At 22.2% G+C, this 23890-nt stretch overlaps 2 protein-coding genes across 2 annotated transcripts in view; one reads left to right on the forward strand and one right to left on the reverse strand.

Annotated features, from left to right (window-relative positions):
- LOC117169233 (methionine aminopeptidase 1) overlaps nt 1-22558 on the reverse strand; it is a 31560-nt gene extending 9002 nt beyond the window's left edge. The window contains exons 1-5 of the mRNA XM_033355500.1: nt 22389-22558; nt 19396-19447; nt 19071-19306; nt 6619-6841; nt 442-717 (exon numbers count right to left, since the gene is read on the reverse strand). Of these exons, the coding sequence (XP_033211391.1) occupies nt 442-717; nt 6619-6841; nt 19071-19306; nt 19396-19447; nt 22389-22499 (898 nt within the window). The 5' untranslated portion in view covers nt 22500-22558. The remainder of the gene's footprint in view (nt 1-441; nt 718-6618; nt 6842-19070; nt 19307-19395; nt 19448-22388) is intronic.
- A 69-nt stretch (nt 22559-22627) lies between these two features.
- The window catches only part of LOC117169234 (enoyl-CoA delta isomerase 1, mitochondrial-like), a 32164-nt gene continuing 30901 nt past the window's right edge, over nt 22628-23890 (forward strand). Inside the window, exon 1 of the mRNA XM_033355501.1 lies at nt 22628-22780. The gene's annotated coding sequence lies outside the window, so the exon portion shown is untranslated. The remainder of the gene's footprint in view (nt 22781-23890) is intronic.

Genomic DNA, 23890 nt, shown 5'->3' on the forward strand with positions numbered 1-23890 from the left:
CGTTTAAAATATTTTGAAAAATTTTTGAAATCTAGTGTACTTTTCGAAATCTTTATTGGAATACTTAAAATATTTGTAAACTCTTTTGTATTTATTTGATATAATTACAATATTTCAAATCTTTTGAAATCTTCTAAACAAATTTGAAATCGTTGAAAATCTTTCAAATGTTTTTAAAAATCTTTAAAATCTGGTGTACTTTTTAAAATCTTTATTGGAATACTTAAAATATTTGTAAAATCTTTTGTATTTATGTGAAATCATTAATATATTTCAAATCTTTTGAAATCTTCTAAACAAATTTGAAATCTTTTAAAATTTTTAAAATGTTTAGAAAAATCTTTAAAATCTGGTATAAAAGGGTATAAAAAGGATATATAAAAAATGGGGGACGACAATGGCTCAGATCTAATATCCTAAATAAAAATTTGAGAGACTTACTCGCATAATGCGGAACGTTTGGAGCTGTATGGAAGAGCCGGTGAATTCCATGACCACAGTAATTCCTAACTACGCTGAATCCATGTGCCTGAGCGTGCTTCTGAATAACGTTACCAATTTCCCTGTACTTTTCACCAGGTCGAACGATATCGATCGCCTTCGAAAGACACTCATGCGTCACCTCCACGAGCTTCTTAATCTCGGGTTTCACATTGCCCACGAAGAAGGTTTCATTCAAATCCCCGTGAAACCCATTATGGAAGACTGTCACGTCAACTGAAACGAAATTAAAACTTGGTTCAATTATTTGCTCGTAATTTTAGTACGAGACCGTTCAAAAACTACGTCACAATTCCAGAAAAACTTTTTTCCTTTTTTTCTTCCAATTTTTTTTTCGCTAAAATACGAATTGAATTAATAGAACCCGATAAGAAAATCCAAATATTTTTCATTTATCATATTTGCAAACATTTATGGCAATTCACGACGTTCATTTAAAGAGAAAAAAAAATATCAAAAGAAATTAATTTTGAAACAAATAATTAGATTTCCGACTAAAAATTAATTATTAAAAAAATAGAATAGTTAAACATTTAGATGAAAAAATAATAATTTCAAAAAACGATATTCAAGAAAATAGTTCAATTTTTAACATTATTGATAGATTTTCAAGCAAAATTATCAATCTTCGACTAAAATAGTTGAATTTTCAACAAGAACTAAATGTTCGAAAAATCCTTGAAGTACCGTTAAATAATTTTAAATCTTTTAAATCCCTTATTAATTTTTAAATCTCATAAAAATTTTTTGAAAAAGAAAAACACTGAAACATTTTAAATTCCACGAAATCTTTTAAAATCCTTTAAAATGTTGTAAATCTCTGAAAAAAATGTTTTAATCTCTTGAAAATTTATTAGAATCTTTTTAAAAACACTAGAAAAATTACAAATTCATTGAATATTTTTAAAGTCCTCAAAAATTTCTTGATACTCCTTAAATTCCATAGTTGTCGTGCCAAAAGTCAGACATCAACAAAAATAGTTTTTCTATGATTTTAAGAATCAAAATATAATAACCAATGTAATTTCAAATAAGAAAATTATTTTTTCGTGAAAAATGATAAATTTTACAACAAAAAACATTATTTTTTCATGAAAAATGATAAATTTCACAACAAAAAACATTTATTTTTGAAAAATTATTTCATTTTAATAAATGACAGCTTTTTTTCCAAGAAAAAATTCTTTACAACTGTACTGGTTCCAATTTTTAAAATAATTAAATAACCTGAAAATATATTTATCTGTTTGAAAAAAAAAGTTTTCTTGAAAAAAAAATGGTTCTAACGATTTCAAAAATAGAAAAATTTACTTTCAAAATTGGAAACAGTAGAATTGTAAAGAATATTTTCCCGAAAAAAATAAACAATCATTTATCAAAAGGCAATAATTTTTCAAAAATTGGTAAGAAGCAACGATCCGAAAAAATTCAATTCCAAAAAACATGATTAAAATTAATGTTCTTTTTTGTGTGTAAATTTTAACTTTTTACATCCCTTGATAATTTTTTCATTTCTTGGAATATCCATAAAAAAAATGTCTTGAAATCCTTGAAAAAAACACCAATTTCAAATTCCATGAAATCCTTTGAAATTTTTTCCTTCAAAAACTCTCAAACATTTTGAATGCTTTAAAAAATTTTTAATCCCTTCAAAATGTTTAAATCTCTTGAAAATTTCTTTGATTTAAAAAATTCCGAAACATTTAAAATCATTGGAAATTCCTGGAAATCCCTTTGAACCCTTAAAAAAATTGAAATCCCTTGCAAATTTTTAAACTGTCGAGAATTTCTTGGAATATTTTAAAATCCTTTGAAATCTCTTGAAAACTAGCTGGAGTTTAAAAATTTCATAACATTTCAAATCCTTCGAAATCCTGTAAAATCTTTCGAAACGCTTTGGGACCTCTTGAAAAATTTTTAAACTCTTGAAAATTCCTTTGAAGGAATGAGTTAAGTTTTCAGTTTAAAAAATTATTTTCCTACAAAAAATAACTTTAAAAAAAGAAAAATAACTTTCAAAAAATAGTTACATTTTTAGATTATTTTTAGAATAGTTAAATTTTATGATAAAAATGAATTTTTAACCATTGATGAATTCTCATCTAAAATTATGGAATATTTACCTGGAATAATAGTTACATTTTAAGTTTAAAAAACAAAATAACTCCTTTTTATCGAAAGAAAAAATATGTTTTCAATCAAACAGCTCATATTTCCAGCAAAAAAATGAATTTTTAATTAAAATGATAAATCGTCAACCAAAAAAATTAATTTTTAATAAAAGAATTTAACTTTCAACCACGAATACTTGTATTTTTAGCCGGAAAGAAGAATTTTTAAATCAAAAAATCGATTTTTAACCAAATATGTATATTTTCAACGATAGAATTTAATTTTCAATTAAAAAATACAAATTTTCATCCAAATTCTTGAATTTTGAACAAAAAAAGATTAATTTTCTACAAAAAAGGCAAATTTTTTTATAAAGTACATAAATTTTCAAACAAATATTTTAATTTCTAAATAAAAAATATTAATTTCTAACCAGATAGTTGAGTTTTCATTAAAAAAAAGTTACATTTTTAACCAAAAATTATTACTTCTAACCTGAAATATGAATTTTCAACTAAAATAATAAACATTAAACTAAAATACTTGATTTTTATTTAAAAAGATGAATTTTTAAACAATAAGATTAATTTTCTATAAAAAATACAAATTTTCAATAAAATACATAAATTTTAACGAAATAGTTGAATTTTCAATCAAAGAAGACAAATTTTTAACTAAATAGTTCAATTTTGAATTAGGAAAAAAAATCAGTTTTAAACAAAAAATGGGATAGGTACATTTTTAGAAAAAAAAATAATGTTCATCTTAACTGGTAAATTTTCAACTAAAATGATGAATCCTCAACTGAAATAGTTGCATTTTAAACAACAAAAAAGAGAATTTTTAACTAAAACAATCAAGCTTCAACCAAAAAATACAAAGTTTCAACTAAAAAATATAATTTTTCAACTAAAAATTGAATAAATTAATTTTCAATGTCAATTTTCATCGAAATTGGTAAATGAACTGAAATATTTTTTGAATGAAAACTTTTCTGAAAATTTATCTTTTTTACTAGAAGGTAGAAATATTGCATCTTTTTTGGATAAAAATGCAACTTTCGTTTCAAATTCAACTATTTCCTAGATATTTTTTTTAATTCATCTTTTTGTGTTGAAAAGTCGATTGAAATCTTTTTGGATGAAAATTCAACTCTTTTTTGAAAATTTGTCATTTTTTGATTTAAAAATTCACCTGCCTAAGTAGAATTTTCATTTTTCTTGGACAAAAATGAAATTGTTTGGTTGAAAATTTAACAATCTTGTTAAAAATCCATACTTTTTTCAAGGAATTTTAATATTTAACATAAAATTAACTTATTGTTTACCATTCTTATTTTGATGTTAGAAACTGAACTGGAATCATCTTTGGATATAAATTGAACTATTTTTTTTAAAGTTTTTTTTTTAATTCCTTAATTTTAGAAGAAATTTCATCTTTCTTGAATAGAAATGAAATTATTCACTTGAAAATTCAACAATTTTGTGGAAAGGTCATACTTTTTGTTTGAAAACTTTACTGTTTTATTGAAATATTTCTTGATGAATATTCAAATATTTAAAAAAACATATTTTTTTAATTAAAAATCCATCTACTTTAGAAGAAATTACATCTTTCTTGGAAGGAAATTCAACTGTTTTTTTTTTTATTTAATTCAATCATTTTGTTGGAAAGTCATACCTTTTGGCTAAAAATTCAGCTGTTTTGTTGAAAATTTAACTATTTCGTAGAAAATTTACTTTTTGTGTCAATTAAAAATTTTGCTGTTGAAAAAAAGAGCTGACATCTTTTCTGGATGAAAATTCAAATTAAAAAAAATATTATTATTTGTTTTTGTTGAAAATTCATCTGCTTTAAGAGAAATTTCATCTTTCTTGCATAAAAATGCAACTTTTTGGTTGAAAATTAAACTATTTTGTTAAAAATTTAAACTTTTTGGTTGAAAATTCTACTGTTTTGTTAGAAATTCAGCATTTTCTTGTATAAAAATATAACTATTTGATGGATGATTCAAATATTTTGTTAAAAATTCGTCCTTTTCGGTTGAAAAAATTCGTCTTTTTGAATCGAAAATTCAACTTTTTCATAGAAACTTATTTATTGTTAAAAAATTCATACTTGGTCTTGAAAAGTCATCTAGAATCTTTTTTTGATAAAAATTCAACTCTTTTCTGCATTTTTTTAAAATGAAAATTCATCGTTTTTAAGATAAATTTAATTTGTTTGGATAAAAATGTAACTCTTTGCTAGAGAATTCAACAATTTTATTGAATTTTATTAAAGAAACCTTTTTTTCAAGATTTTTATTTGAAATTGGGTCTCTTTGGTTGAAAATTTAAGTTTTTAATGGAAAAGCCTTTTTTTTTGCTTAAAATAACTTCTTTATCTGAAAATTTAATTTATCTTTTTTTGAAAATTTATCTGTTTTAGTTGAAAATTGCCATTTTTTAGCGAAAGAAATCATTTTCTTGGTTTGAAATATCATTTTTGTGGGGTAAAAATGCATCAGTTTCGTGTAAAATAAATAAGTTGCCGAAAAGTCATATTTTTCGTTTGAAAATTCAATTTTTTTAGAGAAAATTCGTCTTTTGGCTTGAATGTTCAACAATTTAGTTCCACTTTTATTTATTTTTTCAGTGAAAAATCGTGATTTCTTAAAACTTCGTTTTTTTTTGTTTGAAAATTCTTTTTTCTTTGTACGAATTTCATCTTTTTTAAAATGAAATATAAACTATAACACATTTTTTGTTGGGAATTTACCTTTTTAGGTCGAAAATTCAACTATTATGTTAAAAATTTAATTATTTAATTGTAAATTAAAGTATTTCGTTCAAGTCATATTTTATAGTAGAAAAAACATCTTTTGTTTCAAATAAATAAATCGATTGGAGAAATTTTAATTTTTAAATATGATACTGTAAAAGATTCTAAAATAATAATAATAATATTCATTAATAATTAATCCGTTTTATAATTTGCTAGAGAATTCAAGAATTTTATTAAAAAGTAATCCTTTTTGGTTAAAAATTCGTATTCTTGGATTTAAAATTCAATTTTTTTCGTAGAAACTTGTTTCTTCTTCAAAAATTCATATGTTCATCGTGAAAAGTCAATTAAAATCTTTTTTAGCAGAAAATTCAACTATTTTTTTTATATCTAAATTCATCTGCTTAAGTGGAAATTTCATTTTTTTTAATAACGGAAAATGTAACTACTAATTTTTCTTTAAATTCATCTTTTTTAGTTGAAAAATCTCCGTTTTGATAAAAAAAAAACATAATTTTCTTGTTTTGAAATTTCATTTTTATTGGGAAAAAATGCACCAGTTTCGTATAAAATAAATTTTTGTTGAAAAGTCATATTTTTCGTTTGAAAATTCAATTTTTTTTAGAGAAAATTCGTCTTTTTGCTTGGCGGTTCAACAATTTAGATAAATTTTAATTTCTTTCTTAAGTGAAAAATCTTGATTTGTTGAAAATTCGTCTCTTTCTTACTTAAAAACTCTTTTCCGTTTGTACGAATTTCATCTCTTTTGATTTAAATATTAAACTATGACACATTTTTTGTTGAAAATTGAAGTATTTTGTTAAAAAGCAATGTTTTATTGTAGAAAATAAATTTTTTTGTTTAAAATAAATTAATCTATTCAAAAAATTTTAATTTTAAATAAAATACTGTTTTATTCCGCTTGTAAAAGATTCTATCTTAAAAGTATTACAAGATTAAAAATAATATTCATTAATAATTAATCCGTTTGATAATTTAAGTAAAGCCCCTTATATTCTTCAAAAAATTCAACTACATCGTTAAAAATTATCTTTCTGATTAAAAATTAATACTTTCGGGTGGAAAATTAAACTCTTTTCTACAGAATTCGCCTTTTTCATTTAAAAATTCAACAACTTTGTTCAAATATCTGTGACGATAAAAGAGAGCGATGGATAATTTTTAAAATAGCGTGACACAGTTTTCTAAGGGCCCCTAAATTGCTGTAAAAATTTGTACCATTGCAAATGTCACCATCTTCTAGTGGCCTATTATCAGGAATACCGTGACAGATCACCTCATTTACGGAAGTGCAACAGCTCGCCGGAAATTCATAATAATTTAGAGGAGATGGATAACAGTCTCTTTCGATACAAGCTTCGTGGACGATTCTGTCTACTTCGGCGGTCGTAACGCCAACCTCGATTGCTTTTGCAGCTTCGTCGAGAACTTCTCGTCCAAGCTATAAATTCGGAAAGAGAGATTAAAAAAAAGAAAAAACTTTAGAAACAAACTCGGTTTTAATCAAAGAAAATTATAAAATATAAACTCTAAAACTAAAGTTTTTTCCCTTTAAAGTAATAAAAAATAAACTACAAATTGAAGCACTCAAAGTGGACCTCTTCAATTTTAAATTATTTATAAGTTTTTAAATTTAAAAAATGTGAGATTCAAATGCTCAATAATTTACACGAATAAAATGAGAGTCCAGTATTAACACTTTTCAATTGAACAATTTTAAATAAAATGTAGATAAACAGCAAAATTCAGAATTTTTTATTTTATTAATTACAGAGTTCAAAGATACAAATTCAGTAACAAAAATAAAAATCCACGTTCTCATTTCACTGTTCTAATTCAATCAATTAATCAATCGACTTAAAATTTTTCAGAATTATATTATTTTAAACAAGTTTAAACTAAAAAACATTGAAAATTGAAAAATTAACATTTTTCTAAATTCAACACTTCCTAAATTAGAAGTTAAATTTCATTATTTGAAATCATTTAAATATCCTTGAAAAGCATCAAAATTTTATTCCAAAATCTTAGGAAATCTAGAAGTTCTTATAAACTTTCTCAAATTTAGAATTGTTTTTGAAATTTTTTAAGACCTTCTAAATATCTTTTAAAATGACTCGAATTTTCCTACAATTTTTAAAAAATCCTGCTTATTATCTGCAGAAAAAAATTTGAGCCATTTTAAGTTTTTTAAATATTTAAAATTAATTAAATATTTGAAATGATTTCAAATAATTTCTAAAATTTCGGTGCAAATAGCCACAGTCTAATACAAAATAAAATGTACATTTTTGCAGATTTCAAATAAAAAATTTGGAAGCTTTTCAAGAGGTTTAAAAGGTTTCAAAAGAATAAAAACATTTTCTTAAGATCCCAGGAAAATTGAGAAATATTTTTCACGTTGAAAAACTACTATGACAAAATATTTTTAAAAGTTTCCAAAATTGTCAAAAAAGAATCTAGAAGATATTAGGGAAATCTTTTAAAATTAACAGTGTTTTCTAAAAATGGTAGGAAAAATTCGATTCATTTTAAATGACATATATCGAATTTTTCCTACAATTTTTAGAAAATCCTGGAAATTTTCAAAAATTTCTTTAAAATATTCAAGATTCACTTTTGAAAATTTTGGAAATCTCTTAAAATCTTTATAAAGCTTTCCTTAAAATAACTATTAAAATAAGCATTTTCAATTTCCCTAGGAATCTTGAAAGAATATTTTTTTATTCTTTTGAAGCCTTTCACAATTTTTAAAAAGTTTATATATTTTTTATTTGAAATCTGCCAAAAATCTACATTTTGTTCTAACTTAATTTTATCGAAACACAAAGTTCGCTGGAATTATTTTAAATCATTTCAAATTTTTTCTACAAATAATAAGTGTTCAATTGTTATTTATACCTCAAAATTCTACAATTTCACTTACAAAATAAGCATTTTTCAAATAGAAAAATATTAAAATTGTAACTTTCAAAGCTTAAAATTTCGAAATTTTAACGATTCAAGGCTTTTTATGTTAAACAATTAAGTTTCAAAATTGTTTACTTTTAAATATTTTGTATCAATTTATTCGTTTTAAATAAGCATAAAAATATTGCTAAATATTAAATAGCCACTATTTTTATTAATTAATTTTTTTTAATTAAATGGATTAAAAATGGACTATTTTCGATTGAACCAATATTTTAAACTTAATAAAAGCCTTTAATTACGAATATATTATTATAAAGTTATTTTTCTGTTCAAAATAGTTTATAAAGCTTCAATCGGGCGTTTACATTTTTTTAAACTAAGATTTTCGAATTAAAACAGTTTGAGTTTTAACGTTAAAATATGGAAATTCTTAAATTTTGAACGGATTCAGAATCCTTTTGTTAAAAGAATTATTGTTCACTTTTTAATTTTTAAAGTACAGGTCCATTTTTTAAATTATTTATTTATTTATATTTACAGTTGATAAAATAAAAATTTTTTCTATCAAAAATTTTCAACTTCAAACGATTTTAATTTTCAATTGTTTAAGTCTTGAAGAAAGCATTTTGAAATTCTTTAAATAAAAAATGTACGCTTAAAAATGGAAATCTAAAAAGGAAAATTTTTTAAGTAAAAGATTTTTAAATTACGCATTATAAAGTGAATATCATAATTAAGAAAGATAACAATTCAACTAATTATTGAAAAAAAACTTTTATAATCAAACTTGGGCAGTTTTGTCTTTTAAAAATTTGTAAAATTCCCGGTCAAAAAATAAATTCATTGTCATTTTCCAGTTTCCCGGTCCAGCGGCCACCCTGTTTTAATTGAGGAAAAAAATTCTCAGTTATTTCCTGGGGGTTTTCCCGATTCGCACACATTTTTCACGGTCAATAAAAGCAAAAAAATCGATCTCGAAGGTTAAAACATTTGCATTTGAACTAATAAAAACTGAGCTGTAAATCACTTAAAGAAATTTTAAGCTATAAACATTAAAAATTGAAGGATTACTTTTTTTATAAACTGAACTCTTCTTACGTTTTAAATTAAATTATTTTAAATACTTTATAAATCTTTAAAATGTTTCAAAATTTGATCTCAAAATCTTGAAAAATTTATATGTTATTTAAAAATTTTTCAAATTGTAAAGTATTTTAATCATTTTTCCGAACTTACCATCATCTTTCAAAATGATTCGAATTTTCTCGATAATTTTTCCTAAAACTTTATAAAAAAAATCCCGCAAATTGAAACGAATTTCCTGAAAATCTTCCAGATTCATTTTGACAATTTTGAAAATATTTTTAAAAATCTCTTCAAATTAATTTTTTTTAATAAAAAATTGTTTTGAATTTTTCTATGAGTATTAAGAAAATGATTTTTATTTTTTTGAAGTATTTCACAATCATTAAAAAGCTTCTAAATTTGTTGTTCGAAAACTGCAAAAATCTATATTTTTTCTAGGAATAATAGGTGTTCAATATTTATTTATACATCAAAATTCAACAATTATACTTAAAAATTAAAAAAATTTCCATTAGAACAATTAAAATTATAACATTTAAAATTTACTTTTTTTTCGTTTTGAATATTTGATTTAAAGTTACTGATTTTAAATTAACAGTCAAATATTTATAAATATTAAGCAATTTTTCTTTCTCTTATTTAAAAATTGCAATTTTTAATTCTGAAAGTAGAGTTCAATGTTATAGATAAATATAATGTAAATGTATAGTTGACCCACTAAACATGTTTTAATGCAAAATTATAGATTTCATACGGTACTCATTTTTAATTTCTTAAGTCTCTAAAACTGCAATTAAAAAATTATTTAAATGAAAAATGTAAGCTTAAAAATTAAGATCCAAAATGGAAAATTTGTAAGTGAAAGATTTTCAAATTAAGCTTTGTAAACTGAATCATATTATAATAAATATTATAAAATTTAAATATTTTGTTGAAAGATCGTTCTTTTTTTTGGTTGAAAATTAATTTTTTGATCTGAAAATATAAGTATTCCATTTTTTGTCAAAAATGTATCTGTTTTGATAAACAATAAATTTCTTTTAAAATTCATCTGTTTGGTTGAAAATTTAAAGGAAATTTAAAAACTTTCAAAGTATTTTCGTAAATTTTAAAGGATATGAAAAGATTAGACAAGTTTTCGATTTTTTTTAAATCCAAGAAATTTTCAAAAGATTAAATAAATTTTATGGGATTTCAATAGATTTCAAAAGATTTCGAATAATTTAAATTGTTTAGAATTTTTCAACTCCAGCGAATTTCCAACAAATTCATCAAGGGAATTTTCAAGAGATTAAAAAAACGTCAAGGGATTTAAAAATATTTCAAAGAATTTTAAAAGATTCCAAGGAAACTTCAACAAATTCCAAAATTTGCGAAAGAGTTTGAGGATTTTAAATGTTTTAGATTTTTTTCAATTAAAGGAATTTTCAAGAGACTTCATAATTGTCACGGGATTTAAAAATATTTTAAAATATTTCAAATCTTGGAAGTTTTTAAAAAGATTACACAGGATTTGAAAAAGATTGAAAAATTATCAAATGATTTGAAAAGATTTCAGAAAATGTTGAGGGATTTCTAGATCTTTTAAAGAGATTTAGAAAAAAATGTACAGAATTTCCAAGGAATTTTCAAGAGCTTTACAAAATTTCAAGTGACTTCAAAACTATTTTGTTGCAAATTCATCTATTTTGTTGAAAATTTGTATATTTTGGGTCCAAAATTCATTTTTTTTTTTGGTTAAAAATTTATTTTTTTAACTGAAAATTGAACTATTTCATTTTTCTTTTAGATAATTGATCTTCTTTAATAGACATCTAATCTTCTTAATTGAATGTTTTCGGAGATTTTAAAAACTAACAAGGTATTTTCATAAATTTTCGAAGATTTCGTGAAAATTAAATGGGTTTCCAAAGAACTTTATAATAATTTAATGAATTTTATAGAATGTATTCACAAGAATTAAGAGCTTTTAAAGTATTAGAGTGATTAGAAGAGATTTTCATATATTTCAAGATATTTGTAAAGATTTTAAATAATTGTAACGATTTTAGGATATTTAAAAAGATTCCAGGAAAGTTTAAATAGCTTTATAAAATTTCAAGGAATTTCAAAGGCATTTAAGAGATTTTAGGGAATTTTAAAAAGCTTTAAAAAATCAAGGAGTTTCAGAATATTTCAAAAGATTTCAAAAGATTAAATTTTTTTAATCCAAGAAATTTTTAAACGATTATCAAATTTGCAAGAAATTTCACAATTTTCCAAAGGATTTCGAAATATTTCAAAGATTTCGAAGGATTTAAAATAATGCAGTGTTTTTAAAAATAATTCCAATCAATTTTTTAGTGATTAGAAACATTGTTAAGGGATTTAAAAAGATTCTAAAGTATTTTACGGTATTTTAAGGAATTTTCAAGAGCTTCACAAAATTATCAGGGATTTCAAAAGATTTGAAAGGATTTAAAATGTTTTACCGTTCCTTAAATCCAGGAAATTTTTAAGAGATTCAAGATATGTCAAGGGATTTAAAAATATTTCAAAGATTTTTGAAAGATTTCAAAGCATTTGAATTTTTTTAGAATTTTTTAAACCCAAGTAATTTTCAAAAGATTAGAAATTTTTCAAGGAATATAAAAATATTTCAAAGGATTTGATATGTTTTAAATTTTCATAAATCCAGGGAATTTTCAAAAGATTTAAATATTTTCAAGGGATTTTCAAAATAATTCAAAGAATCTTAAGGGATCACAAAGAATCATCAACAGCTTTATAAAAATTTAAGAAATTTCAAAATATTCCAAAGGATTTTAAAAGGTTAGAAATGTTTTAGAAAGTTATTAATCCAAGACATTTTCAAGAAATTAGCCAATTTTCAAGGGATTTCAAAAGTTTTTAAAGTATGTCGAAAGACTTGAAAGGATTTCTAAGATTTGAAATATTTTAGAGTTTTCCACCTTGAGCGATTTTTCAAGAGATTTCAAAGGATTTAAAAGAACTTTAAACGATTTTAAAAGATTCCAGGGAATTTTCAACAAATGGAAAAATTTTCAAAGGACTTCAAAAGATTTAGAAAGATTTTAAAACATTTAAAAAGATTTGAAATGTTTTCAACTTTCCTAAATTCAGGGAATTTTAAAGAGATTTAAAAAATATCAAGGAATTTAAAAAGATTTCAAAGGATTTTAAAACATTGCAAGGAAATTTCAACAAATTTCCAAAGATTTTAAAGGATTTCAAGATAATTTATATAACTTTTCAAGAGCTTTACAAAATGTCAAGAGATATTAAAAGATTTCGTAGAATTTGAAATATTTGTTTTGTTTTTTTTTTTGTTTTTTTTTGTACATTCCAAGAAATTTAAAAATAATCGAGGAATTTAAGAAGATTAAAAAGAATTTGTAATATTATTGTGTTTTTTAAATATTTTAATAAATTTTCAAGAAATCAAAAAATGGTCAAAAAATTGACAAAATTTCAAGAGATTTCAAAAGATTCCATGGCATTTGGAATGTTTTTTTTTTCAGGATTCCAAGAAATTCGCATGAGATATAAAAATATTTAAAATGATTTAAAGGGATTTCAAGGATTTTTTAAGAGCTTTACAAAATTTCAAAATGTTCTAAAAAATTTCAAAGCTTCTTAAATGTAATAGTGATTAATCAGTAATTTAAAAGATTCCAAGAAATTTAGAAAAGATTTGCATAATCTGAAATGGATTTCAAAAGATTTCAAGAAATTTTTAACAGGTTTACAAAATTTCAAGGAGTTTCGAAATATTTCAAAGGATTTTAAAAGATTCCAAGGAATTTTTAACAAATTAAACAATTTGCAAAAAAATTTCAAAAGATTTCGATAGATTTTAAAGTATTTTTAAAGATTTTAAAGGATTTGAAATGCTTTCGAGATTCCTAAATCCAGGGAATTTTCAAGAAATTTTAAAAAATGTCAAGGAATTTGAAAAGGTTTCAAAGGATTTAAAAATATTCCAAGGAAATTTGAAAAAATTACGAAATTTTAATGGATTTCAAAAGATTTTAAAGGGTATTAGGCGATTTCAGTGAATTATCAAACCTTTATAAACTTTCAAAAGACTAAGGATTTTAAATGTTTTAGAATTTTTTCAGCCAAAGGAATTTTAAAGAGATTAAACATTTTTCAAGGAATTTAAAACGATTTTAAAGGATTTGCATTTTTTTTAGATTTTTTAAAAAGATTACAGGAAAATTCAAGGGACTAAATAAGATTTCAGAAGAATTTAAATTAATTTTTGAGAGCTTTACAAAATATTTTCGAGCTTCCTAAATTCAGGAAACTTTCAAGAGACTTAAAAAATGTCAAGAATATTAAAAAGATTTCAAAGGCTTTAAAATATTACAAGAAAATTTCAACAAATTATAAAATTTGCAATGAATTACAAAAAATTTTAAAGGATTTTAAGGAATTTCACGGAATTATCAAGAGCTTTAACAACTTTCAAAAGACTTTAAGGACTTTAAATGATTTCAAGAGAATTAAATACATTTTCAAGAGCATTACAAAATGTCAAGAGATTTATTAAGATTTCGTAGAATTTGAAATATTTTTGTATTTTTTTTATAGATTCCACGAAATTTAAAAATTATCTAGGGATTTAAGAAGATTAAAAAGAATTCGTAATGTTTTAGTGAGTTTAAAAAATATATATATTTCAATAAATTTAAAAGATTTCAAGCAATTTTCAACAGCTTTAGAAAATTTCAAGGAGTTTTCGAATAATTCAAAGGATTTCAAAAGATTAAAAATGGTTTTTTTTTATCCAAAGAATTTTTAAGATTTAAACATTTTTTAAGGGATTTCAAGAGTTTTCAAAAGAATTTCAAAAGATTTTAAATGATTTCGAAAGATTTAAAATGTTTAAAAATTTTTCAAATCCAGCGAATTTCCTAGACATTTCAAAGTATTTTAAAAAATACCAAGGAATTTTCAAGAAATTACAAAATTTGCAATAGATTTTAAATGTTTTAGAATTTTTTAAATCAAAGGAATTTTCAAGGGTTTTAAAAAGATTTTCAAGGGTTTTATAAAGATTTTAAAATACCTGAATTTTCTCTGATTTTTTAAAAAGATTGCAGAAAAATTTTAAAAGATAAAAAAATGCAAGGGACTAAAAAACATTTTTAAGGATTTCAACATAATTTAAATAAATTTTCGAGAGCTTTACAAAATTTCAACGTATTTTAAAAGATTTCGTAGAATTTTTAATATTTTTTTTTTATATATTCCAAGGAATTTTAAAAAATATCCAGGGATTTAAAAAGATTAAACAGAATTTGAAATGTTTTACTGTTTTTTTTCAAGATTTCAAAAAAACTTGCATTAGATATAAAAATATTTTTAATTATTTAAAGGGATTTTAAGAATTTTTTAAGAGCTTTACAAACTTTCAAAAAACTATGAGACTTTAAAATATTTAAAAATTTTTTAAATCATAGGCATTTTCAAAAGATAAAAAAATTTGCAAGGGATTTAGAAAGATTTTGAAGGATTTTAATGTTTTTACACGTTTTAAAAATATTACAGGAAAATTTTAAAAGATAAGAAAAAGTTTAATGGATTAAAAAATATTTTCGAAATGAACTTAAAAGATTCGAAGAAATTTAAAAAAGATTTTAAAAAATTTAAAGGAATTTTCAACATCATTACAAAATTTCTACGAGTTTCAGAATATTTAGAAGGATTTCAAAAAGTAAAAAAATTTCCGGGAATTTCAAGAGATTTGTATATAGTATTTGAAATGTTTTAGAATTTTTCAAAGGATTTCAAAATATTCCAATAAATTTTCAAGAAATTAAAAAATTTGAAAAGGATTTCAAAATATTTTGATAGATTTCCAAGGATTTTGAAAGGTTTTAAAGGATTTAAAATATTTTCGAGTTTCCTAAATCCAGGAAATTTTCAAGAGATTTAAAAAATGTCAAGGAATTAAAAACGATTTCAAAGGCTTTTAAAACATTGCAAGGAAATTTCAACATATTACAAAATTTGCATGAATTATAAAATATTTTAAAGGATTTTAATGAATTTCACGGAATTAACAAGAGCTTTAACAACGTTCAAAAGACTTTGAGAACTCTAAATGTTTTAGAATTTTTTAAATCAAAGTATTTTTTCAAAAGATTTAAAAATTTTCCAGGGATTTAAAAAGATTTTAAAGGATTTTATTTTTTTAGATTTTTTAAAAAGATTACAGGAAATTTTAACAAGATAAATTCAAGAGGATTTAAGTAAATTTTCGAGAGCTTGACAACATATTAAGAGGTTTTAAAATATTTCGTAGAATTATAAATATTTTTGTGTTTTTTTACAGATTCTAAGAAACTTAAAAATTATCTAGGGATTTAAAAAGATTAAAAAGAATTTGTAATGTTCTAGTGTTTTTTTAAAATATTTGAATAAATTTTCAAGAGATCAAAAAATTGTCAAAGGATTTCAAATGAATTAAAAAGATTAAAAGAAATTTACAAAAGATTTAAAATATTTGTGAAAGATTTCAAAAGAGTTCAAGGAATTTTCAACAGCTTTACAAAATTTCAAGGAGTTTCAGAATAATTTGAAGGATTTCAAAAGATTAAAAATGTTTTTTTTTAATCCAAATAATTTTCAAGAGATTAAAATTTTTTAAGGAATTTCAAGAGTTTTCAAAGGATTTCGAAATATTTTAAAGGATTTAAAAAGAAGTTAAACAAATTTTTTGCGAGCTTTACAAAATTTTAACGTGTTTAAAAGATTTCTTAGAATTTTAAATATTTTAGTGTTTTTCATATATGTTTCAAAAAATGTAAAGAATTTGAAATATAATATTAATTAACGAATAATTAACCAGGAATTTCAAAGATTCTAAAGAAAATATTTTTAAAATTTGTAAAGTATTTCAAAAGATTTGAAGGAATTTTCAACAGCTTTACCAGATTTCAAAAGACTGAGGATTTTAAATGTTTTAGATTTTTTTAATCAAAGGAATTTTTAAGAGATTTAAAATGATTTTAAAAGATCAGAATTTTATTTGATTTTTTAAAAAGATTACAGGAAAATTAAAAAAAAGTCAAGGGTATAAAAAATATTTTTAACGATTTCAAAAAACTTTAAACAAATTTTCGAAATCTTTACAAAATTTTAACGTCTTTAAAAGATTTCGTAAAAAATTAAATATTTTTTTGTTTTTTTATATATATTTCAAGAAATTTAAAAATTATCACAGAATTTAAAAAGATTAAAAAGAATTTTCAATATTTTTTTAAATACTTAAATAAATTTTCAAGAGATCAAAAAATACAAAATTTTAAGAGATTTAAAAAAAATTTGCATGAGATATAAAAATATTTTTAATTATTTGAAGAGATTTTAAGGGTTTTTTAAGAGCTTTACAAAATTGCAGTGTTTAAAAAAATTACAAAGAATTTGAAATGTAATATTAATTAACCAATAATTAACCAGGAATTTAAAAGATTCTGAAGAAAAGATTTTAAAAATTTTTAAGAGATTTCAAAAGATTTTAATAAATTTTCAAAAGCTTTACAAAATTTCAAAAGACTGAGGATTTCAAATGTTTTAGATTTTTTTAAATCAAAGGCATTTTCAAGAGATTTTAAAGGATCTGAATTTTCTTTGATTTTTTAAAAAGATTACAGGAAAATTTAAAAAGATAAACAAATTCAAGGGTGTAAAAAATATTTTAAACGATTTCAAAAAACTTTAAATAAATTTTCGAGATCATTACAAAATTTTAAAGTCTTTAAAAGATTTCGTAGAATTTTAAATATTTTTTTTTGGTTTTTTATATATATATTTCAAGAAATTAAAAAATTATCGAGGGATTTGAAAAGTTTAAAAAGAATTTTTAATGTTTTAGTGTTTTTCTTTTATTTTTTTATTTCACTAAATTTTCAAGAGATCAAAAAATTGTCAAAGGATTTACAAAATCTCAAGAGATTTCAAAAGATTTCATGGTATTTGGAATGTTTTAGCGGTTCTTTTTAAGGATTTCAAAAAAATCTACATGAGATATAAAAATTATTTTAATTATTTAAAAGGATTTCAAGTATTTTTAAAGAGCTTTACAAACTTTCTAAAGAGTTTGAGGATTTTTAATATTTTAGAATTTTTTAAATCAAAGGAATTTTCAAGAGATTTAACAATTTTCAAGGGATTTAAAAAGATTTCACAGGATTTTAATTTTTTTAAGATTTTTAAAAAGATTACAGAAAAATTTTAAAAGATAAAAGAGGTCTAGGGTTTAGAAAATATTTTAAAAGATTTCAAGAGTGTTTAAAAAAATATATATTCCAAGATATTAAAAAATTATCCAGGGATTTAAAAAGATTAAAAATAATTTGTAATGCTTTAGTGTATTTTTTTTATATTTCTATAAATTTCAAGAGATTTCAAAAGATTTCATGGTATTTGGAAGTTTTTAGCGGTTGTTTTTGGGATCTCAAAAAAATTTGCATAATATATAAAAATATTTAAAATTATTAATAGGGATTTTAAGGATTTTTAACAGCTTTACAAACTTTCAAAAGAGTTTGAGGATTTTAAATATTTTCGGATTTTTTAAATCAAAGTATTTTTTCAAGATAAAAATTTTTCAAAAAATTTAAAAATATTTTAAAGGATTTGATTTTTTAATTATTTTAAAAAAGATTACAGGAAAATTTTAAAATATAAAAAAAAGGTCAAGGGTTTAGAAAATATTTTACAGGATTTCAAGAGTGTTTAAAAAAAGATATACTTCAAAAAATTAAAAAATTATCGAGGGATTTAAAAATATTAAAAAGAATTTGTAATATTTTAGTGTGTTTTTTAAAAATATTTTAATCAATTTTCCAGAGATCAAAAAATTGCAAAGGATTTACAAAATCTCAAGAGATTTCAAAAGATTTTATGGTATTTGGAATGTTTTAGTGTTTTTTTTAAGATTTCAAAAAAAATTTGCATGAGATATCAAAATATTTTAAACTATTTAAAGGGATTTCAAGGATTTTTTAAGAGCTTTACAAAATTCCAGTGTTACAAAAAAAAAATGGAAAGAATTTGATATGCAATATTAATTAACCAGAAATTAAAAATATTCCAAGAAATTTAGAAAAGATTTTTAAAATTTGTAAGGGCGTTTCAAAAGATTTCAAGGAATTTTCAACAGCTTTACAAAATTTCAAAAGGCTAAGAATTTTAAATGTTTTGAATTTTTTAAATCAAAGGAATTTTAAAGAGATCTACAAATTTTCAAGTGATTTAAAAAGATATTAGAGGATTTTATTTTTTAAAGATTTTTTAAAAACATTACAGGAAATTTTGAAAAGATTAAAAAATATTTTAAAGAATTTCAAGAAATTTAAATAAATTTTTGAGGGCTCTACAAAATCGTAAGTTTTGGAAAGAAAAAGATAAGAATTCAGAGGATTTCAATGATTTCAAGGGACTTTAAAATCTCTCAATATATTTTAATTAATTTTCCAGTATTTCAGGAAATATTATCAGATTTCATAAAATTTTATAAAGTTTTCAAGGCATTTTGTGTATTTTAAAAGGATTTCCAACATTTTGAGGATTTTAAATATTTTTTAAATTAAAAAGATCGCGGCCAACGGTTCCTAAAAATGTTATAAACTATTTCAGTTGAAAAAAGAGTAAAATACCTTGCAGGAAACGCGCATCGCCTCGATTTCCTCATCGTCCAAAACTTTAATTTGAGACGATCCTCGGACTTCTTGTTCACTTAATGGAATTCCAGATGGATGAGTTGCATAATCTGGACGGCCAATGGAAACGGGTACGATTCGTCGCGTTTCCTTCTGATAAGGTCGCAATTTTCCAGAATAATGATAATGAGGCCACGGATTGTACTCGTTTGATTTATTGCTTCCTTCCCCCTCTAGAATTGAATTTATCAATTAAATTTTCTCTCCACCTCCGAATCGTCAAAATATTTTTTAAACACTTTTTTATATTATTTACACATACTTGCTAGTTTATGTAGAACTTTATGCTCCTTCCAGTTGCTCTTGAAGCAGTCCTGTGTCCAGAAAATATTTCAAATTCAATATATCATTATTTGAAATTTGGGACAAAATTCCAAAAAGCGCTCAAGAATTTAGGAAAATATTATGCAAACTTTCCTTAAAAAATGAGCCAAAAATCTTTAAAAAAGGTTGATTATTTTCCGAGTTATTCTTATTTTTTCAAAATATAAAAATTGGACGTACTTCTGCAATATCTTTTTATAAAATTGTAATTTTCTCTTCAATTTGAGCTTGTTAGACATACAATTTTATTAACTTTCGTGCAATTTTCAGCAAACAAAATTTCATGTTAATGTTATAAAAATTAAGGAACTTTAGTAACAGCAACAAAAATAGGGATGTAGATAATTACTGCCGGTAGTATACATCAACCAGATTTTTTACTGAATTAAAAATAAATATTTAAAGGTCTCTTAAATCCATTAAAAAAATAGTTTTAATTTCCGCTTTTAATAGATTATTTACATGTACATATTTTTTGCATGACAAAGTAAAATAATACGTTAAAAGTGGAAATTAAATTCAATAAGTAATTTTTTGCAAAAATGTGCTTTGAGAGAGTATTTTAATAAAAATAAACAATAGATGTATTTCAAAGTAATGAAACTTTAAAAGAAACAGTTGATTTTTCAACAAAATACATGAATCTTCAACTGAAAAAGATAAATTGTCAACCAAAAATCGAATAATTAAATTTTCAGTTAAAAAAAATTAATTTTCAACCAAAGAGATAAATTTTCATCAAAACTGATGAATCTTCAACTGGAATAGATAAATTTTAAACCAAAAAGACGAATTTTCAAACACAATGATGAATCTTCAATTATAATAATTGAAGTTTCAACAAAAGAGATTATTTTTTACGAAAAAAAATCAATTTAAAAAATATATTTTCAAACAGAAAATGGAATACCTAAATCTTTCCATAAAAGAAATATATTTAACCAAGGAGATCAATTTTTAACTAATATGATGTAATGTTTAATTAGAAAAAATATATATTCATTTAAAAATAATCATTTTTTAACAACAAAAACTGGTGCCCAAAATGAGTTACATTTTTAAACAAAATATTAATCTATAACTAGAATAGTTGAATTTTAAACCGAAAAGGTGAATTTTCTACTAAAATAATGAATCTTTAAGCATAGTATTTTAATTTTAAATAACAAAAATGATGAATTTTGATCAAAAAGACGAATGTTCAATTAAAACAAATCATTTTTAAATAAAAATTAAATAAGGTTTAAGTTTAAAAAAATTAATGTTCAAACCAAGAGATGAATTTTCATAAAAACTGAAGAATCGCTAATTATAATAATTGAATTTTCAACAAAAGAGATTATTTTTAACGAAAAAAATCAATTTAAAAAATATATTTTCAAACAAAAAATGGAATACGTAAATCTTTGCATAAAAAAATATATTTAACCAAAGAGATGAATTTTTAACTAATATGATGTAATGTTTCATTAGAAAAAATATATATTCATTTAAAAATAATAATTTTTAACAAAAAAAACTAATTTCCAAAAAATTAGTCACATTTTCAAATAAAGCGATGAATTCTCAACTAAAAGTATGAATATATAACCAGAATAGTTGAATTTTAAACCAAAAAGGTGAATTTTCAACTAAAATAATTAATCTTTAATCATAGTATTTTAATTTTAAACAAAAATGATGAATTTTGATCAAAAAGACGAATGTTCAACTAAAAAAAAATCATATTTCAACCAAAAATTAGATGAAAAGTTTTAAATTTAAAAAAATCAATGTTCAACTAAAGAGATGAATTTCCTATTATTATGGAATATTCAACTGGAGTAGTTAGATTTTTAGCTAAAAAATAATAATCTTCTACATCAACAAAAAAATACAACTTATTTTCAACAAAAATAGTTACATTTTCAAACAAAGTGATGGATTTTTAACACAAATTATCAATCTTTAACTGGAATAGTTGAATTTTAAAACAAAAATATAAATTTTCAAGTAAAATGATGAATCTTTAATTAGAATAACTGAATCTGGTAGATGAATTTTACTAAAAAATAAAACAGTAGAAATGGTTTTAAAAGACACCCTTAATATATTTTTTTAAATTCTGGTTGATTAATTTTATTAAAAATAAAAAATAGTTATACTCCTAAATAAAATAATCCATTTAAAATGGCATTTAAAATTTTTAAAACGCCATTTTTTTGCAAAAATGGGCTTGAGACAACTAAAATTTTCTATAAAAAAATGCACACATTTTTAATTAAAACTATTCATAAAAATGCAAATTAAAGTATTAATGGTAAAAAGCCATTTTTTCAAAAATAGGCTTGAAAAACATCTAAATTTTTTTTAATTCTGTGAAAAATGGGTTTGATGAATTTGACTAAATATAAAATAAAAAGAAGTTTTGAAAAATAAAAAAAAATAAAATCTGTTAACATCGGCATTTAAAATAAACTAAGATTGAAATATATTTGAAATAAACTAAACTTGAGAAATGCATTGGAAAGTGCATTTCTCATTGACTTCCGTGTTCTATTTATAAATTCCTTCTTTACTTAACCTAGAACAAGTGCTTCTCTAATGATCGCAAACATTTTTTTCTCCAGAGAAAAATATTTTTTCAACTAAAAATATAAAACAATTATAAGTATTAATAAACCAATGAAAGAAAAATAGAACCTCAACTAAAAATTATTCTTGTATTGTCTATTTTGGAAACACGCCGGATCATTAACGGATGCATGACAATATTAAAATAAAAGTGAAAAAGGACTAGATTATTAATTAAGACAGAAATAATGAATTCCAGAGATGAAAATAAATGAATTTTAAGATATTTTTGTGGATTGCCAACTTTTCCTCCTTTTGTTCAAAGAAAAAAAATTGTATGCGTGAAACCTAACCTATAAAATTCTAAATTTTTCTCACCTGACTGCAAAAATATGAATCCTTAATCCCGATTTTCAGGCAAGTTGGACATTGCAAAGTTCCAATTTGACTACAGTTCATAGAATTACACTGGCCGAAAGTTAGTGCCATTTTTTAAACTAAATTTAATCTTTACACTTTTTTCGAATGACTAATGCTGCAGTGTTAATGCAAGTGTTTTACTGACCGATAGCACTCCCTCTGTCGATAAAGGAGAGATTTTTCTTTTTATTATTATTATGAACTTTGACCATTTCATGGACAAGAAATCACGAACACGAAGACGAAGTGCTGGAAATTGAATGGATTATATATAAAAGTAGAATAAAATTTCGGAAATTAAATTCTACAAGCAAAAAAGAAAGCCACAAGTGGAATATTTACATAAACAGGTATTACTTTTAGGACCTTTAAATCCTAAATTATTTTGTAAGTACGCATATTTATCTCAGGAATTGTTAGATAATTATTTGATAATAAAATTCATAAAACACTACTCTTTTGTTTTCAAAATCATGATAAAAATCAAAAATATTATGCATAACCTCTATTTTATGATCAAAAACGGCTAAACCGGAGGCGAAAATCTCGTGGTGGAAAATTAAAAGACGATTATTCAACAAAACAATTGAATTTTTAAACAAGTAAAATTACTGTTTCATAAAATGTTTAAACATTAAATATGAATTCTTAGGCAAACAAATATTAGTGAACTTTTAAACCAAGTAGAATAACCTTTCCACCAAAAATATATTTTTCAGTTAAGAAATGACTTCGATTTAAAAAAAAAACGAATATTCAGGGCTGAAAATTAATGTTTTGTAAAGTATTCCTACATATGCAAACAAGAAATAATAATTGTAGACCAAACTTTTGTATTTATGACCAAATAGTTGAACTTTCAAGCAAAAGTGATCAATCTTCAACAAAATAGTTGAATGTTCAACTGAAAAGATGAATGTTCTACAAAAACTGAAACAATTATAATGTTTATTAAAAATATTAAGTTTTTACAACCCAAAAAAACGATAAACTTTTTCACAAAATTATTAAATTTTCTGCAAAGGAATTCATTTTTAACTGAAAATTGAACTATTTTATGTTTATGTAAACGTAATTTTTTTTTGTTAACAATTCAGCTATTTGGTTGAAAATTCTATTAAAAATTAAAATACTTGGTTAAAAATTCCGGTATTTAGTTAAAAAATATTCTTTCTTGGTGGAAAATTAACCTTTTTGGTTGAAATTTCATTTCTTTATTTGAAAATTAAATTTTTGATTGAAAATTAAATTTTGTATTGAAAATTAATTTTTAACTGAAAATTTAACTATTTTATGTTTATGTAAACATATTTTTTTTTTTTTGTTAAAAATTCAACTATTTTGTTAAAAAATATTCCTTCTTGGTGGAAAATTAACCTTTTTGGTTGAAATTTCATTTCTTTATTTGAAAATTAAATTTTTATTGAAAATGAATTTTTAACTGAAAATTGAATTGAAGT

Source organism: Belonocnema kinseyi, chromosome 3 (assembly GCF_010883055.1).
Source record: "Belonocnema kinseyi isolate 2016_QV_RU_SX_M_011 chromosome 3, B_treatae_v1, whole genome shotgun sequence".
Classification (NCBI taxonomy): Eukaryota; Metazoa; Arthropoda; class Insecta; order Hymenoptera; family Cynipidae; genus Belonocnema; species Belonocnema kinseyi.